The 20575-nt window shown below is 37.1% G+C and overlaps 1 protein-coding gene and 1 pseudogene across 1 annotated transcript; one reads left to right on the top strand and one right to left on the bottom strand.

Moving 5' to 3' along the window:
• The window catches only part of LOC142180112 (uncharacterized), a 223071-nt pseudogene that overhangs the window by 39304 nt on the left and 163192 nt on the right, over positions 1-20575 (top strand).
• Positions 13269-14157, bottom strand: LOC107759922 (dirigent protein 22). The gene has a single exon (XM_016577925.2). It carries the CDS (start codon positions 14105-14107, stop codon positions 13526-13528), a length of 582 nt encoding a protein of 193 aa, XP_016433411.1. The 5' UTR covers positions 14108-14157; the 3' UTR covers positions 13269-13525.

Here is a 20575-nt window from a genome sequence, read left to right on the forward strand (position 1 = left end):
TACCAAAATCATCCAATTCTGACCTCAAATTGACCTTCAAATCTTCAATTTATGTTTTAGAAAAGTTTTCACAAAAAACCCTAATTTCTCCAATTCAAATCACCAATTAAAAGATAAAAATAAATATGGAATTATGAATAATGGATAAAATTCGATTCAGAAATACTTACCGCAATCCAAATCGTGAATATCCCCTCCAAAATCGCCCAAATCTGAGCTCCTCGAAATAGATTACTATATAGTGTGCCCGGGTGTTATATATCACGATCACGGGACCTACGTCGCGATCACAAAGAACAATAATCACCGCCCTCAAATACACCTACGAGAATGCAAGACCCAGCTCGCGAACGTGATGCTTACCAAACATGCCCTTTCGCGAACGCAGGCTCCTTCCCACGATCGCGTAAGCTTAATGCCTAAAGACCCCAGCTGAGCACCTATCGATTGCAATGACCTACCTCTCAAAGCTTTGCGAACTCGATGAAAAATTTCCCCTGCCCACAAAATGCCTTCCGCGATCGTAAGAAGGAAACTAGAACCTCAGAAACAGCAATCCAGCAATGATGTAAATAGTCTGAAACCTATCTGGAACACACCCGAGGCCCCTCAGAACTCTGTCTAATCACTTAAACCAATACCAAAACACAACACGAACCTTCTCGAGGCCTCAAATCACACAAAACAATATCATAACCACGAATCGCACCCCTATTTAAGCCTAATGAAACTAATGAACTTACAAATTCAAAACTAACGGAGAACAAGCCTAAACACCTTAGAATGACCTCAAATATTTCACACAAGTCATAAATGATACAACAGACCTACTCCAACTTCCAGAATCGAAATCCGAACCCAATATCAACAAAGTAAGTTATTGGTCAAACTTCTCAACCTTCCAAACCTTCAATCTTCCAACTTTTGCCAAAATATACCAAATCAACCTACGGACCTCAAAATCCAAATCCAGACATATGCCTGAGTTAAAAATTACCACGCGAAGCTATCAGAACCATCAAAACTCTATTCTAGATTCGTCTATATAAAAGTCAAACTTCGGTCAACTCTTTCAACTTAAGCCTCCAACCTTGAGACTAAGTGTCCCAATTCACTCCAAAACATCCCCAAAACCAATTCAACAACCTTGGAAAATCATATAACAACAATGAACATAAAAGAAGAAGTAAATATGGGGAGCAAGCCTGCAGTACACAAAACGACCGGCCAGATCGTCACACCTGATGTCACAGTATCATGAGCATTTATATGAGTAAACGATCTCAACAAACAACAGCCTATGTTTGGGAAGGAAATACACGGACATATATAAATGAGTAGGGAAGGGGGGATTGATGTATTGCGGATCAGATCAAATATAGCAGCTCACCACGAAGTGTCTAATAAAGTACTCATACTGAGATCATTAGGTACAGCTAATACCGGTCTCAGAACATGGACAAAAATATGTTAAAGTGTACTATGAATATAAAATCGTGTTATTCAGTAAGTAGCAAGTCTAGCCTCAAAGAACTAGTGACAAGGGCTCGATACTGACACTTACTAACAGTTTAATAAGCAAGTAAAAGCATAAGATAAAGTAGCATATAAGGCATGATATCATCAAATGGATACAAAGAAAAGGAAAAGTAATATCTAATAATTAGACATGTTTTTCAAGCAACGAAAATACAATACAAGTCAAATATCCCAATTACTTCAAAATCACATTGTAAGCCAGTAAATATGTATATGTGAGATCTACTACGTGAATCTATTATACATATAAATGTGCATGACCAAAGCTCAACATCTCAGAGTTGATAAGTGCGGATTTTAACCACTTATGAGTGCTTTCTTGCTATAGTTTTTAGTCTGAAGGTACTAATTTTGTCATATAATCTAATGAAAATGGTTGATTGTGGGTGTGCTGAAAAGTATAAATTCAACAAAGAGAAATGACTCAAAAAGGAGAACTTCTAGCCAAATTCAGTAAAGAGGAGAAGTCTTGAGAAAAGTGTGATCCTCTAATGAACCGACTGGTTGTTTTGAGCATTTGTATCTCGTTCGGTGACTTAAGGTCTTGAGTAGCTTCATTTGATGTATATTGACTTGTATGTATAGTCGGTTTTAGTTTTCGAGTGGTTCGGGATTGATTTGGAAGAATAATTATCATTTTAGAAGTTTTAAGTTGGAAGAGTTGACCAAGTAAGACTTTTGTATATTTTACCTTGGATTAGAGTTTTGATGGTTTCGTTAGGTTCGGATGGTGATTTTGGGCTTGGACGTATGTCCAGATTTGCATTTGGATGTTTCTAGAAGGTTTTGGCTCTATGTGGCGAAAGTTGGCAATTTGAAGGTTTGGAAAGATCATAGCTTTGACCAGGAGTTGACTTCGACGTTATCAGATTCAGATTGTGGTTCCGGAAGTTGGGATAGGTCCGTTATGTCATTTGAAACTTCTGTGCAAATTTTGGTTGGATTCTAGATTGATTAAGCTTGAATCAGACGCTTGGTTCGAAGTTTGATGTTTTTGATGTTGTTTTGTGGGATGTGAGACCTCGAGTAGGTATGTATTATGTTTTGGCACTTGTTGGTATATTCAGGCGGGGTCTCGGGGGCTCAAGTGAGTTTCGGACGGGTTTCAGACCATTTTGGGTTATGTTGGTTATTGTTGGTTGGGAGGGAACTGGTGTGGTCACACCTGCGAAACTATGGGCATAAGTGCGGTATTTGTAGACGTGAATGAGAGGGCACATAAGCGAGAAGGCTGGGAGCTAGGTGTTACGCATTTGCGAGGTGACTTCCGCAGATGCGGAGGGATGTTCACAGGTGCGGGTAGTCAGGCAATGAGAGGAACTCACAGATGTGAGCTTTTTATCATAGATGCGACGCTGCAAATGCAGCATTATGGTCCACAGATGCGTAGATGCATGGGCAGACCTTATATTTCGAGGGTTGAGTTATTTTTATCATATTTTGAGATTGGGAGCTCGAATTTTGGCGATTTTTAGGCAATTTACTCACTTGGATTGGGGTAAGTGTTCTTGACTCGCTTTTGATTGTTATTCATGATTCCATATTTGATTTTGGTATTTTAGTGGTGAATCTAAAAGAGAAATGGGAGTTTCGTCAAAACCTTTCTAAAGTGAATAATATGTTCGAACGAAAAAGTCGTGGTTGATTGTTGATTTGACTGCGGAAAGAGGTAAGTGTCATGTCTAACTTTGACTTGAGGGAATTAGGACTTGTTGGTCTATTTTTTACGTGAATTATGTGTGAGAACAACGTATATGCAAGGTGACGAGTGTATGTGTGCTGTCATGGGTTAACGCATGCGGGGTGGGCTATTTACCTTTATGTTGTCATTTATTTCATGTTATATTTCATTACATGCTTTGATTACTACATGTTCTCACTTGTTATCCATGCCTTACTTGTTTTCTATCATTTAGTTGTTACTTGTTTCAATTTATTCACTTCTCACTCATTACCTGCTTATCTTCTATATGTTCCTACTCGTATTAATTGTATATCTTTATTGTCTTATGACTTTATTTACCTTTATTGTCTTTACGTTACTCATTGTAATTTATCATTTTATATTTGTTTGCATGATTCATTTGGCTATTCTTGTATTAATGAATCGTCGAGGGTTGTGATTACGAGGTATTGGTTATTCTCCGGTTGTATTGGTAGTTCCTTGATTTTCTGTACGTTTTATATCCCTTTGTGTTGAGATTACGTTATTGGTTTGAGTTGTTATGTTTATTAGTGATATTGGGAACGGGTTGCGCACGGTAACAGTATTGAAATGAATTATTGGGATCGAGTTGCACACTGCAACAGATAATGATATGATATTGGGATCAGGTTACACGCTGCAACAAATATTGTGATAAATGTTGGGATCGGATTGCACGCCGCAACAAAGTATGATGTGTTGTAACTGTTTTTGTAGTTGTAGTGTTTTATCTCGGTACTGTGATATGAGGTTTGATATTATGTTATTCTGGGGCCCTTTGTTAGTTGACCTTCGGGTCCGTTCCTACGAGTTTACATGCTTTTCTATACATTTCTGTTGTCATTTATTATTATTCGTACAGGTTTAGTCACAATCAAGAACAAGTATCCATTGCCGAGGATTGATGAGTTATTTTACCAGCTTCAAGGGGCCAAGGAGTTTTGAAGATCAATTTGAGGTTTGGGTACCATCAGTTAAAGATTTGGGCATTGGATGTCCCTAAGACAGCTGTTCGAACTCAGTATAGCCTCTACGAGTTCTTAGTGATGTCATTTGGCTTGACAAATTGCCCAGCAGTCTTTATGGATTTTATGAACCGGGTGTTCAAGCCCTATCTGGATTCCTTTGTGATTGCCTTCATTGATGACATCTTGGTTTACTCCCGCAGTCGAGAGGAGCATGAGTATCATCTGTAGATCATACTTCAGACTTTGAGGGATCGGTAATTATATGCTAAGTTTTCAAAGTGTAAGTTCTGGTAGGACCGGGTCACCTATTTGGGCCATGTTGTATCTTCCGAGGGCATTAAAGTAAATCCTAAGAAGATTAAGGCAGTTCAGAACTGACCTAGACCTACTTCAGCTACCGACATTCGGAGCTTCTAGGGTTTGGTAGCTTATTATCGCCGGTTCGTGCAGGGGTTTTCATCTATCTCAGCCCCACTGACCAAGTTGATCCATAAGGGTGCTCTTTTTAGATGGTCCGATTAGTATGAGTTGAGGTTTCAAAATCTCAAGATTACATTTACTACGGCCCAGTGCCGGTGTTACCTACACGTTCGAGATCTTACACCATGTATTGTGATGCATTGCGTATTCTTGACGCATTGTTGATGCAGTATGGTAGGGTGATTGCCTATGCGTCCTGACAGTTGAAGGTTCATAAGAAAAACTACCATGTGCGTGACTTACAGTTGGCAGCCATTATTCACGCATTGAAGATTTTAAGGCACTATCTAAGCGTTCCATGTTAGGTCTATACCGACCATCAAAGTTTCCAGCACATATTCAAGCAGCAAGATATTTGCGACAACGGGGATGGTTAGAGTTGTTGAAAGTCTATTATCTTACCATACTATATCATTTGGGGAAGGCTAATGTACTGGCCGATGCATTGAGTAAGAAGGCTAAGAGCAAGGGTAGTTTGGCATATTTACTAGCAGTTGAGAGGCCACTAGCCATTAATGTTCAGGTTCGGCCAATAGATTTGTAAGATTGGATTTTTTGGAGCCTAGCCGGATTCTTACTTGTGTTGTGGCACAGTCCTCATTGTTGGAGAGTATCAAGTTTCCCCAGTTTGATGATCCTCACTTATCAGTGTTATAGGACACGGTGCAACGAGGTGGTGCCAAGGAGGTTGTGATAAGAGATGATGGTGTTATGTGTCTTCAAGGCTGGATTTGTGTTCCAAAATATTGATGGGTTGAGAGAGTTGATCCTTAAAGAGTCACAAAGTTCACGCTATTCCATTCACCCAGGTTTCATGAAGATGTATCGTGACTTGAAACAATACTATTTGTGGCGTAGAATGAAGAAATATATGGTTGTTTATGTCTCTCGGTGTTTGAATTGTCAACGGGTGAAGTATGAGCATCAGAAACTGAGTGGGTTGACTCAGAGATTGGAGATATAGGAGTGGAAGTGGAAGCCAATCACTATGGTTTTGTGGTAGGTTTACCACGGACCTTAAGGATATATGACGCAGTTTGGGTTATTGTGGATCGGTTGACTAAGTCCTCATACTTTATTCTGGTGATGATCTCCTATTCTTCAGAGCGTTTGGCTCATATTTACATCTGAGAGATTATTCGCCTGCACGGCGTGCCCATTTATATCATTTATGACAATGGCACGTAGTTCACATTTTATTTTTGGAGAGCCGTGTAGCGTGAGTTGGGTACGCAAGACGAGCTGAGTACCTGTTTCATCCTCAGATGGACGGATAATCCGAGTGCACTATACAGATCTTGGAGGACATGTTATGTTCCTATGTTATTGATTTCAGAGGTTCATGGGACCAGTTCTTACATCTAGCGGAGTTCTCCTACAACAACAACTATCAGTCGAGCATCCAGATGGATCCGTATGAGGCCTTATATAGGAAGAGATGTTGTTCGCCAATTGGTTGGTTTGAGCCCTGGGAGGCTAGATTGTTGAGCACTGATTTGGTTTGTGATGCTTTGGAAAATGTTAAGGTGATTCATGAGCGACTTCGTGCAAGGAAAAAGAGTTATCCGGACCAGAAGGTTTGAGATGTGGCTTATATGGTAGGTGAGAATGTTGTTCTCTGAGTGTCACCTATGAAGGGCGAGATTCGGTTCGGGACAAAGGGCAAGTTAAGCCTGAGGTTTATTGGCCTGTTTGAGATATTGGGGAGGTTGCTTATAGGCTTGCATTGCCTCCTATCCTAGCAGGGGTACATCTGATATTTCACATATCCATGATTGGAAGTACCATGAAGTTAGATCGCATGTTTTGGACTTCAGCACTTTTCACCTAGATGAAACTTTAGCCTATAAGGAAGTCAGTGGTTATTCTAAATCGACAGGTTCATAAGTTGAGATCGAAGACACTACAAAAATATTGGAATTAGCTATGAACATTGTAGCTAATCTGTCGCTAAAACGCTCGTAGCTAGCAGAATTTCTTGAAAATTTGTCGCTAATCCGAAGCTAAATGAGATTAGCGACAAATATTTTGTTTAGCTACTAAATTTATCCGTCACTAAAACCTAATTTTTTAGTAGTGAGAGTTTTCCTTCGGTGAAAGTGCAATGGAGAGGTCAGCCGATTGAGGAGGCTATGTAAGAGTCCGAGTCCGATATATAGAGTAGATACCCCCCACCTTTTTATCAGTCCAAGTACTTTTCTATGTCCGTTCGAGGAAGAACGTTTCTTTGAGAGGTGGAGAATGTGACGACCCAATAGGTCTATTTGAATACTAGCCTTAATTTCAGTGTTCCGAGACCTTCCATATCTTTATTTGATATTTCTTGATTTGCGTGCATGGTCCGTGTCATTCTCTTGAAAGTTTTTACATAAAATTTTGAAGAAAATGTGATATTTGGCCTAAAATGAGACTTTAATTGACCACAGTCAACATTTTTTGTAAACGACCTCAGATAGGTGTTTTGATGATTCCGGTAAGTTCGTATGATGTTTTTTATACCTGTACGCATATTTGGTTGGGGTCCGGGGTGACACGAGCGCATTTGGTGCATTATGTGAAAAATTATGAAAATGAGTTTTAAGTTGAAATTCTTGAGTTTGATGATCGATTCTTGTTATTTGATGTTATTTTGACAATTTGAGGTAGCGAGCAAGTTTGTAGGATATTATTACACTTTTGTGCATGTTCAGTTTGGAGCCCGATGGTCTCGGGTGAGTTTCGGTGAGTATCAGATGAGCTTGGATGGTTTGAGGATTGCTGGTGCAAGGCTTTGTTAGTGTTTAATTGTAGATGCGAGCCTCGCTTTTCGGTCAAATGATCGCATTTGCGAATGGGAACTGGGGGCTGGGCTTTCGCATTTGCAAATAGATGATTACTTTTGCGATATGATCTGGAGTCACTTTTGTGATCTTGGAGTCGCATTTGCGGTACTTTTCTAGGTAGAGTAGCTTCGCATTTGCGAAGGGGGTGTCCTTCGCAAATGCGATGGTTTTGTCGCATTTGCTACGTTTGCATGACTGTTGCAATGGTCGCTTTTACGGTAAGTGTTTTTCAAATGTGGGCTTCGCAATTGCAAACAAGAGTTCGCAATTGCGATACCTGCAACTGGGTAAAGAGGGAATATCAGAACTTAACTCATTTTACACCATTTTTCAATCCCAAACACACTAGAGACGATTTTTCTAGAACGTTTTCTTCCAAATTCATTGGTAAGAAACTCTAATTCATCTTCTATCGATTCCGCAATACTTTTCACGAATTTTTAACATCAAATCTAGGAATGTTACGATAGAAATTAGGGGTTTTGGGTAGAATTTAGGGATTTTATTAAATTGAAATTTAAACGTCAAATCGAGGTCAGATTTTGAAACAAATCACATAACCGAACTCGGGGGTGAATGGGTAATCAAGATTTTGGTATGGATCTCGGATTATGACCAAGCGAGCCCGATTTGTCTTTTGTTGACTTTTTAAGTTTATCAAATATTGAAACTTTTTCATTCGTGGATAGTTTCTAAAGATTATTTTGAATTGTTTGAATGATATTTGGCTAGATTTAGTTGGTTCAGAGGCGTGTTCGAAAGAAAAAGTCATGGTTGATTGTCGATTTGATTGCGAAAAGAGTTAAGTATCGTGTCTAACTTTGACTTGAAGGAATTAGGACTTGTTGGTCGATTTTTTACCTAAATTGTGTTTGGAAACGACATATATACAAGGTGACGAGTGTATATGCGTTATCATGAGTTAAAACATGCGGGTTGGGCTATTTACCTTTACGTCGTCATTTATTTCGTGTTATATTTAGTTACATGCTTTGGTTGCTACACGTTCTTATTTGTTATCCATGCCTTACTTGGTATTTGTCATTTAGTTGTTACTTGTTTTGATTTATTCACTTCTTACTCAATACCTACTTATCTTCTATATGTTCTTACTTGTATTAATTGTATATCTTCATTGTCTCATGTCTTTACTTGCCTTTATTTTCTTTACGTTACTTGTTGCACTTTATCATGTTATAGCCGTTTGCGTGAATCATTTAGTTGTTCTTGTATTAATGAATTGCCGAGATTTGTGATTACGAGGTATTGATTATTCTCTATTTGTACTGGTAGTTCCTTGATGTTCTATACGCTTATATCCCTTTTGTGTTGAGATTACGTTATTGGTTGTGTTGAGTTGTTTATGTTTATGAGTTGATATTGGGAACATGTTGCGCACCGCAATAATATTGAAATGAATTGATATTGGGATTTGGTTGCACGCCGCAACAAAGAATTATATGATATTGGGATCGGGTTGCACTCCACAACAGATATTGTGATAAATGTTGGGATCGGGTTGCGCGTCGCAACAGAGTATGACGCATTGTAGTTGTTTGTAGTTATAGTGTTTTATCTCGGTATTATGATATGAGGTTTGAGATGATGTTATTCTGGGCCCTCTGTTAGTTGACCTTCGGGTCTGTTCCAACGAGTTTACCTACTTTTCTCTATATTTCTGTTGTCTTTTATTATTATTCATATAGGTTTATAGTGAGTATTTTGTCATAGCCTCGTCACTACTTCATCGAGGTTAGGCTTGACATTTACAGTGTACATGGGGTCAATTGTACTCATACTATACTTCTGCACTCTTGTGCAGATCCCAGTGTTGGTCCTAGCGGCGCGTAGAGGAGACTGCTCGGATCTGACTACTATAGGAGACTTGAGGTAGAGTTGCTCAGTGTTTGCAGTCCCTGAAGTCCCCTTCTATCATGTTTTTATTGTTCATCTAATTTCAGGCAGTTATATTTTATTTCAGACTAAATCTGCTAGTCGCTCATGTATTTGTGACTCCAGATTTCTGGGATATATTTAGACTACGTTACGTTTGTATTAATCACTTGTATTGCAGACTATTTCTGTTTGAATTATTAATGTTATATTTTAAATTGTTAAAACTGGTTAATAATTTAGCTAATATTAGCTTGCGTAGCAAGTGGATGTTAGGCGCCATCACAGCCTCGTGGTTGGAATTTCGGGTCATGACATCAATGTAGTGAACCTTATATACATCTCCTGATTGGTTTCTCCATCTTTCATGGTGAAGTTTTCATATTGTGAAAACAACAAACTTCCTCTTGATCTTTTCACTTGACTTTTCCCTTCATGAGCCACTTGAAGTGTGTCTCATATTTGCTTAATAGTAGAACAACCTTGGATTCTGTTGTACTTATCAGGATCAAGTCCGCTGATAAGCAATTTCTTGGCTTTAGCATTCTTTTTCCACTTCTCAAGATCATCAGTGTTGCAGTCAGCTCTGGTTTTTGGGGCATCCTCACCTTTGTCATTTTTCTAAGTGTTGACAAAGGACTATCGGTGATTATGTCCCACAACTCATAATCTTCTGCCTGTAAATAATCTTCCATGCTCTCCTTCCACCATGCAAAGTACTGGCCATTGAAGAGTGATGATCTAAGCAGTGGACTGCCTTTCACAGTTTCTAGGTGATGCACTCATCTTGATCTTCTTCCTAAGGTGTTAGCATCTTCAAGGATAACATGCTATGATACCAATTGATATTTATACTTCAATACCACACAAGAGGGAGGGGGAGAGTAATTTGTGTGGTGTTCTATTTTCGCGTGCACTTGATTATCTAAGGACCTGGTTCTTCTATGCGTTCCTTATACTACAGGTACAAAAAAATAATGCAGAAAGTAAAGAACACAATGATTTTCACGTGAAAAACACACAGATCAAAAAGGTGAAAAAATCACGACCTACTTCCCAATAGAATTTTTCCCAAATACTTTACTAAACTCTGAGCCAAAACAAAGTTTACAAAACTCTTGCAAACCTAAGGATTAAATCTAACCCTTGTAGCAACACACCACGGTCTGTTGTGACTACGTCAAGTTAACTCTAACTTGAATAAGACAAATCAAGACTAAGTACAATTGCTTCTAAAGAAAGCCGAAAGGTACAACTCAAAATACTTACTATACTTTGAACTAGAATAAAGACAAACTCATAAAAAACTTTTTATGAAACTGTTTCTTCAATCTGGTTCATGTAACTTCAGGTTTACACTCTTAAGTCTCATAGGAATCGTTCAAAAAATGCCCTGCTATTTTGCTCTTAATTTTTGCTATTCTTCTGTATGTGTGCGTCACCTGTAAAAGAGAAGAATAATGATATATATATATATATATATATATATATATATATATATATATATATATATATATGAGAGAGAGAGAGAGAGAGAGAGAGAGAGAGAGAGAGAGAGAGAGTTAGTTGATAAAGAGTAACTAGAAGTCTAATGTTTTACTCTTTCTTGATAAAAGAGTTCTAGTTAACGTCAACCTCTAGCTCTTTCCTTATCTTGGATTGAGTTCTTTTCAAGTAAGGAGCCCTGCTCCTTATCACTTATGCAATATTTTCATTCAGGGAGTATCAGAAATAACCACTTATACTTATCTCTTTCACGTGCATGCCTTTTGCTTTTTGCTTGTTTTCAATTGTGAGTTGCGTACTTTGTTCATGAACCTGGTTCATGCGTCGTATAAAGGGGCCAAATCACAAGATAAATTTTTATAAAATGGGGATATATAATTTAAACTTCCCAAAAATCTTTGTAATTGAGTTATGTCAGTAATAACATCAGGAAATTTTGATGCAAAATCAATCGATCTTTGAATAGGAGTAATTTTTCCTTGACAAATATTATGTCCTAAAAATCGAACATCTGTTTGGAATAAACTCATTTTTGGTTTGGAAATAACTAAACCATTTTGTATAACAATCTCTTTAAAAATATCAAGATGCTTAATTGTGTAGCTTTCCCAAATAGTTTGTTGCCCTGCTTTTCTTTTCCATTAACCAAATTTTATGTGAAAGGAAGAAGGGTTCGCTTTACGACTTTCAATCCTTAGCTACGAACATTGAGCCCTTTGCAAACGCTAGACCGCGAAGGTGGACCATTGGAAGTCTTTTCTAGCAATACTGTGGAAGCTCTAAATTGAATAATCATTGCTCAAGGAAAATAGAAAATGGGAGTCAAGTCTTAGTGGTGGAAATTCCAAATTCTCAAGTTAATGCAACGACTTTCATGGATGTGAGGCAATAAAAAGGGAAGAACGGTAATCAATGAAGAATTCCAAATCTAAACGAAAGGTTGATTTTTACCATTTTCTGTGGAATTCAGGACGAAGAAATTGCGAATTAATATATTGGATACGGTCAATTTTGGAATCTAAAGATTGCCCAATTTTCTTGCTCAACTCCCCACCTACTCAACTTTTTTCTCCACTGTTTTTTAGGTTGGGTCCTCTTCCACTTTTAGATCTTTCATCGACTTAGACATACTATGACGGAAAATATAATTTGGGACCTGCTTAATTGATTAATCTTCCCAAGAGTACAGATTTAATTCTTTGCCTAATAGTCAAAACATCCATAGTTTTTCTTTTTGTATTTATTTGTTGTGTTTATATTGGCAATGAAAAAATAAGAATTTAAACTTTTAATATCGTCTCGAATGGATATAGTCGGGCGGCAGAGGCGGATGTAGCGTACTAGCTACGGGTTCAACTAAACCCATAACTTTCGACGCGGAGTAAATATTTGTATGTAAAAATTCATTAAAATTGCAAAAATAGTAGATATGAACCCATAACTTTAAAAAATAATGGGTTCAATGTTAAAAATCTTAAAATTGAACTCATAGGATTTAAATCCTGGATCCGCGTCTGTCTAGCGGTAAATAGCACATACTTATGGTGCAATGTTTGAGATCCGTAGTTTCTAAACGAAGAGACGATCCAAAATACATGTTATAACAGATAAAATTTTACACTGTCAAACATATACAACAGGTGATAACCCTGTCACAAATCTTAATAATTATGAAATTATCAGCACATAAGTCAGAGCTAGTAGCGCATGCATTATTGATATAATGTAGTAGGTATAGATTGAAGTAAGAAGGAATGGGCGCAGATATCAAGAATTGCCAAATGTTGCATACTCCTAGTAATTTGTAACGTAAAGAGCAATTACAGCATAAACTAACTAGCTAGGAGATCTTAAGCTGATAATTGAGCTCATTAAATGTCTTAATCGAACAATTCCTCTCCTCTAATAGCTTTGTGACAAGACAAAGCTAAAAGAATACTATTGTCTTTAAATTCTCGGGACATTGCTTTCATCATTGACGAGAACCGAATATTTTTCAGAAAAGATTACTAAATCATAAATATGAACTTTGTACAAGCATCTTGGATAATTTGTTTTTGTTACTAAATAATAATTTAGCATGAAGACTCCACATTCATCTATCTCTGTCTTCCGCACTAGAAATATTCAAATAATAATGAAATCCATGACATGTAACAATTTTAATAGGCATACATACATAGGATATAAGGTAAACTGAGTTAGTTAATACGTAATACTCTACCTTTTTGCACCATGCATTTCTGTATTTTTCCAATACAAACTTTCTGAAGTAGGAAAGAGAGAGAGATTTTGCCATACCACGACATAATGAGGATGAATTCTTACTTTGAAAATCAAAGAGCAGAAAAAAAAGAAGATCAAAGACATAATAAGGTTATTCCAGGAAATGGGTTAATACATTGTAGAGAGAGAGACTCCACCTCCCTACTTTCAAGTGGGGCATGCCTCTTCATAAGAATCATATATGCCAAAACTCTTATGTCTACGTGCCAAATACGAAAAAGCCAAAAATAGCTCTTTTTTAATATGAGAAAGAACCCAACATAATTAAAAACAACAGTCACTAAAAAAAGGCAAAAACAAAAGAACAAAGCTAAAAATCAAGTAACTCAATAATGGAAGACATAGACATTGTACTCCACAACAGCATCACCAGTCTTGAAATCCAAAGTATGAGTCTTTGCCTTAGCATAGCCACGAGCAAACCGGAAAAGCCCACTCCCGCCGACGATCGGCATCTCCCGGACGGTCGACATCACCGAGTTCCGGCCCAAAATACTTAAAGTACTCCCATTATACTTTCCTTCAACAAAAGCAAAGTTAAGAACCATCAACAAACCAACATCATTTAGTGAAGCTTGTGCATAAATCCCTTGTGCTCTTCCAACAAGTTTGGAGTTTGGTTCTGGTCCTACGGTTAAAGGGTCATCGATCATCGCCATAAGGCCGAATCCGGTGGACGATCGGTTGGTCATGGCGGCTTCGGCTATTTTCACGGCGGTGGGGTTTTTACCACTGACTATGTCATGGAAATAGAAGTGAAGGTGGCTAAGTTTTTCTCTCTTCATACCCATTGATTTCTTGGATAATTTTCTTGAAAATTCTTGGGAGTTTCCATGGGTAAGGATTGAAAGGAGGAGGAGGAGGAGTATGGTGATAGAGAGCTTTTGAAAATTGCAGGACTTGGCCATGGTTGTTCTCTGCAAGTTCCCAATTAGAGCTTATTATTATGTGGTATTCTTAGCTTGGAGGTACTATATATAGTAATGGGTTTTGCGCACTGTACATTAACCGTGTATAACTTTTTTAAACCATTGAATTATAGTGGCCTAACATGATAGTGTAGACAATTTTGAAACTGATAGTCTTAAACAGGTGAAAGTTTTATAATTCATGACATATGTAGGATTATAAAAGTTTTTTATTAAGAGTAAGATGAGTAAAATAAAAAGTTTAAAGTTGAATTGTTTCTAATTGTAGAAATATGTCATTATTTTTTAAACGGACTAATAATGAAAGTATGTCATCTAAATTGAAATGGGGAGTACTGGGTAATTGTGGGATCCAACTCCTTCCTATTTTCCATTGTCTCCGTTACCCTAAATTCTTAATTGGATTGGAGACAGATACCATAATTTAAAATTAATGGCTAAGATTTAATTGATTATAGCAAAGTTTTAACGATGATTAGAAATTAAAATAAATAATTCCTTCCATATTTTTGCTCCCAATCTTTTTACAATTTCACAATTCTAAATTGCATTATCTTTTTCATAATATATTAAATTGAAAAACGACGACAGTTTATTGATTTTTTTTAGTACATAATTTGTTAATCTCATTCAATGTGCTTGACCTTACTTTAAACAAACTCAGACGGATTTTAGAGCAAAATAATTATAAGTTATTAAGCTCAAAATAAATTAATTTCGCTTCCAATAATGAATTTACTCCATTAAGTTCCAAAAACGTTTGTAAAATAACTATTGCTTTTAGGAAGGAAAAAAATTTGAAGAGAAGTATGATATGATTGGAGTTTGCCACCAACTAAGTCTGTCTATATCTAAACGATTTCATCACAACTTTTTAATTACCCCAAATCAGTTTTCCATTTTCCAAATCTGAATTGAACAAACTTTTCAACAATTACTTCAATATTTTCTTGCACTATTATTAATTTATAGTAGTAATATGCAAGTCAAATTATTGTTCTAAATTACTACAGGAAAGAAAAATATATTTTTTAATATATGTAGGAAAGGGATAATGTGAAGCTGGAATTCTGGGATTGCAAAATTATTTAGAAGAAAAAATGTGGAAGGAATTAATTATTCTAACCATGGTTAGAGCTTTGCATTAGTTATTCTTTTTCCAAAGAAAATTGAAGGGGCTAAACTATGCGAAGAGAGCACTTTTGCCCCTTACTGTTAAAAAATTGGAACTTTAGTAACTGAATTTTGAAATAAGGGCAAATGTACCTCGCTTTTGCAAAGGTAGGGGAATAAAACAGCCAAAATTTTAACGGAAGACAAATATGGTCTTGAGCGAAAAGTACAAGGACAATTATGACCATTTACGGATATTTTAAAGCTGAGGGCATGTGGGGCGTTGGGTTGGAGAGGGTGGCGACTATTGTGGGGTTAGGAAGAGTAGCGCCCTAGGCCCTAGCTAGTTCGTCAATATAACGTCTTCTTTTATTTAACACTCTTCGCTTCCAATTAAGAGCTTGTGAGTTCGAGTTATCCCAAGAGCAAGGTTGGGAGTTCTTGGAGGGAGGGAGCCGAGGGTCTATCGAAAACAGCCTCTCAATCCTAGGGTATGGGTAAGGTCTGCGTACACATTACCCTCCCAAACCTCACTAGTAAAATTATACTGGATTGTTATTGTTGTTGTTGTTGTTTTATTTATCAAGTAAGTAGTGGTTTAACGTATGGTGTCGGTTTTCTTGGGCAGTTTCGTTCATTCGAGTCAAGGATTTTTTGGAATCGTAAGATCAAAGAAAGTCGAAAAGAAAAGTAGTTCACCCCTCCCATTTTTAGCGTTGACAAGGTCCACTTAGGTTTGATGGTCCATAGTACGTACCACAAATTTATTTCTAGGATCTTATGGCAGTACTGTAATAAAACACACAAGACTTCTCAACAATTAACTCTACGGATAAGTTACAAGTACGACTAGTGCATAGCATATGAATGAAAATGCCTAGAGTGATAATGCGACTATTGTTGAGTTTTTTTGTTATTTAAGATGAAATAGTCTTAAAATGAGGGTGAATGAAAAATGGAAGGAAAAATAAAATTTTAAGTAAAATTTTAAGTTTTTTCCTCTTGACAATGAGACATTGTCCCATATTGGAAGAGGAAAATTTTTTTGGTGGGTATATATATAATTGCTCTTCTTGTAGCTCTTAAAGAGTTAAGAAGAAAGCAAGCCTCGCGCCGTCGTCGTCGTCGCTCGCTCGGCTTCGGCTTCGGCTTCGGATTGATTGATTAATTTTTTGGACCAAATTTATTTGTTAATAGTAAATATTAACGTAAGATTATCCGCATTTGTAACGGATATGTTCTAATCCGTGTATTGACCACCAGCTGCAATAGCAGCCGCCTAATGCTCTTCCCACGTTAAATGATCGATTAATTGATTAATGTTTTGGACCAAATTTATTTGTTAATAGTAAATATTAACGTAAGATTATCCGCATTTATAACGGATATGTTCCAATTCGTGTATTGACCACCAGTTGCAATAGCAGCCGCCTAATGTCCTTCCCACCATGGCCAAGTGCTTGCTCCACAAACAAGCTAGTGCATGCTCCACCATGGAGGGTGGAGGGTCGTTCATTTTCAAAGCTGACTGCTATAAATATGTGCAGCAGCTGTTGAAGAAAGACACACAATACAAAAATTGAAAACGCTCAACTTTGGCTATACATTGCACTCCTTCCTCTCAGCATTTCCATACGATTTTCTGAGTTTCTACTCCTTTGTTCTGCATTGTTTTAACTTCAAACAAAGCAACTGTAAGTGTGATTTGCTATCGAACTTTATGTTCGCTGAAACACTGGGGTTTGAAGTACCGCTACACCAGTGTGTGATTCGTTCTATCCTGGGAGGAAATAATCCATAACCTTGGGTACTAGAAAGGGATTAAATTTTTTAAGGAAACACTGTGAATTCAGTGGGCTCGAATTAATTACTGTTTCATTACGATAACTTATATTTTATAGAATTATTATTTACAAATACAGCAATATTGGCGGGACTAACAATCTTAAGGAATTTAATATTTATTTCTGTATTTGTGTTATTCTTATTATTCTATAAACTAAAACCTTTGTGGTTTTGTGTACTCCCGCTTTGGAGAGTAAAGCCTTCGTGGCGTTTTGTTGAAGATTAAAATCTACGTGATTTTTACTCTAGTTTGAAAACGTTTATTAAACGTTTGTTTGTGTCATTCTTTTACAGAAAAAATGACGACTAAAAGCGAAAACCAAGCTGTTCCGACGGTGACTGCCAACGCATCGACAAGCCGAACACCGGCGTTGGCACCGGCAGAAAAACCCGGAAAATTTTTCGGGATTGATTTCAAGCGCTGGCAGCAGAAGATGTTCTTCTACTTAACTACGTTATGTCTACAGAAGTTCATCAAGGAAGATGTTCCTGATCTGCCAGATAAAACTCCAGAGAATGAACGCTTTATCGTGATTGAAGCGTGGAAGCATTCTGATTTTTTATGCAAGAATTATATTCTTAGTGGACTGGATGATAATCTGTATAATGTATACAGTGGCGTGGAGACGTCAAAAGAATTGTGGAATGCGCTTGAAAAGAAATATAAAACTGAAGATGCCGGGATGAAGAAATTCGTTGCCGCAAAATTTTTGGACTACAAAATGGTAGATAGCAAGTCTGTTATTACCTAAGTTCAGGAATTGCAAGTGATTATTCATGATCTACTTGCTGAAGGTCTTGTCATCAATGAAGCATTCCAAGTAGTAGCAATGATTGAGAAGTTGCCTCCGTTGTGGAAGGACTTCAAAAATTATTTGAAACACAAACGAAAGGAAATGTCCCTTGAAGATCTCATTGTTCGGTTGAGAATCGAAGAGGACAATAAAGCTGCTGAAAGGAGAGGCCGTGGAAATTCAACAATAATGGGAGCAAACATTGTTGAAGATAATAAAAAGAGGAAGAAGGCTTCTGGTCCAAAATACAACCCAAGCAAGAAGCAGTTCAGTGGAAACTGCTACAACTATGGGAAAATTGGACACAAATCTACGAAGTGTCGTGCTTCGAAGAAAGACAAGAAAAGGGGTCAAGCAAACATGGTAGTAAAGCATGATGATGTTGATAACTTGTGTGACATGCTTTCTGAATGTAACTTGGTGGGAAATCCTAAACTGTGGTGGTTTGATTCAGGAGCCACTCGCCATGTTTGTGCAGTTAGAGAAGCTTTTGCTACTTATGCTCCTGCTGGACCCGGAGAGACAGTTTATATGGGAAATGCTTCAACAGCAAAAGTTGAAGGATATGGGAAGATATTTCTGAAAATGACTTCTGGCAAGGTCATGACTTTGAACAATGTCCTTCATGTTCCCGAAATGAGAAAGAATTTAGTCTCTACTGGACTTCTTGTTAAGCACGATTTTAAGTGCATTTTTGTGTCCGACAAGGTTGTCATAAGTAAGAATGAAATATTTGTAGGAAAAGGTTACCTCACCGATGGCCTTTTCAATCTAAATGTAATGGTTGTGGAAAACAATAATAATATTTCAGCTTCTTCTTACTTACTTGAGTCAAATGATTTATGGCATGTACGTTTGGGTCATGTTAATTATAAAACCTTGCGGAAAATGATTAACTTAGAAGTACTGCCTAAGTTTGAATGCGAAAAATTAAAATGTCAAACATGTGTGGAATCTAAGTATGTTAAACATCCTTACAAGTCAGTTGAAAGGAATTCAAATCCTTTAGACTTAATTCATACAGATATTTGTGACATGAAGTCAATACCATCTCGCGGTGGAAAGAAGTATTTCATAACTTTTATTGATGATGGTACTCGATATTGCTATGTTTACTTACTGAATAGTAAAGATGAAGCAATAGACGCATTCAGGCAATACAAAAATGAAGTTGAAACGCAACTTAACAAGAAAGTAAAAATGATAAGAAGTGATAGGGGTGGTGAATATGAATCTCCTTTTGAAGAAATATGTTTAGAATATGGAATTATTCATCAAACAACAGCCCCTTACACGCCCCAATCTAATGGGATTGCGGAAAGAAAGAATCGCACATTAAAGGAGATGATGAATGCGTTGTTGATAAGTTCTGGTTTGCCACAAAACTTATGGGGGGAAGCCATTCTTACGGCTAATCGAATATTAAATCGAGTGCCCCATAGCAAAATACAATCCATTCCATATGAAAAATGGAAAGGAAGGAAGCCCAACTTGAATTATTTTAATGTGTGGGGGTGTTTGACAAAAGTGCAAGTTCCTAAACCCAAAAGGGTAAAGATAGGACCGAAAATCGTTGATTGTGTTTTCATAGGATATGCGACAAATAGTAAAGCATATCGATTTCTGGTTCATAAATCAGAAAATCCCGACATTCATAATAATACGGTTATAGAATCAGATAATGCTGAGTTCTTTGAAAATATATATCCCTATAAAAAGGAATGTGAGTCGTTTGGTGAAGGATCTAAACGACCTCGGGAAGAAACAAAAGAAAGTACTTGTAATCAGGAGGATCCAAGACGTAGTAAACGTCAAAGAACTTATTCTTCATTTGGACCAGATTTTGTGACTTTCTTATTGGAGAATGAGCCTCAAACATTTAAAGAAGCTATGACTTCTTCCGAATCATTATTTTGGAAAGAGGCAGTCAATAGTGAAATAGAATCCATATTGAACAACCATACATGGGAATTGGTTGATCTTCCTCCTGGAAATAAACCTTTGGGTTCTAAATGGATTTTTAAGAGAAAAATCAAAGATGATGGCACTATTGATAAATTCAAGGCAAGACTCGTAGTCAAAGGGTATAGACAACGAGAAGGTCTAGACTACTTTGATACATACTCTCCAGTTACAAGAATTACGTCCATACAGATGTTAGTAGCATTAGCTGTATGGTCTTGAAATTCATCAAATGGATGTTAAGATGGCCTTCTTAAATGGAGAGTTAGAGGAAGAAATTTACATGGAACAACCTGAAGGGTTTGTGGTTCCAGGTAAAGAAAAGAAGGTATGTAGACTTGTTAATTCTCTTTACGGACTAAAACAAGCACCCAAACAATGGCAGCAAAATTTGACCAAACAATGTTGTCAAATGGTTTTAAGATAAATGAATGTGATAAATGTGTGTACATTAAAAATATTCCAAATCACATAGTCATTGTTTGCCTATATGTGGATGATATGCTGATAATGAGTAGTGACATTGCCAACATAAATGCTACTAAGAGTATGCTCAATAGCAAGTTTGATATGAAAGACTTGGGAGTTGCTGATTTAATTCTGGGAATTAAGATCCATAAGACTCCTCAAGGTCTGGCATTGTCACAATCTCATTATATTAAGACAGTACTTGAAAAATTCAAGCACTTGGGCTTTAAAGTTGCAAAGACTCCAATTGACGTGAATCTTGCAT

Source organism: Nicotiana tabacum, chromosome 4 (genome assembly GCF_000715075.1).
Source record: "Nicotiana tabacum cultivar K326 chromosome 4, ASM71507v2, whole genome shotgun sequence".
NCBI classification, from domain to species: domain Eukaryota; kingdom Viridiplantae; phylum Streptophyta; class Magnoliopsida; order Solanales; family Solanaceae; genus Nicotiana; species Nicotiana tabacum.

What these genes read in the sequence shown, in the direction of transcription:
- LOC107759922 (XM_016577925.2), bottom strand. Translation starts at nt 14,107, where the DNA reads ATGGCCAAGTCCTGCAATTTTCAAAAGCTCTCTATCACCATACTCCTC.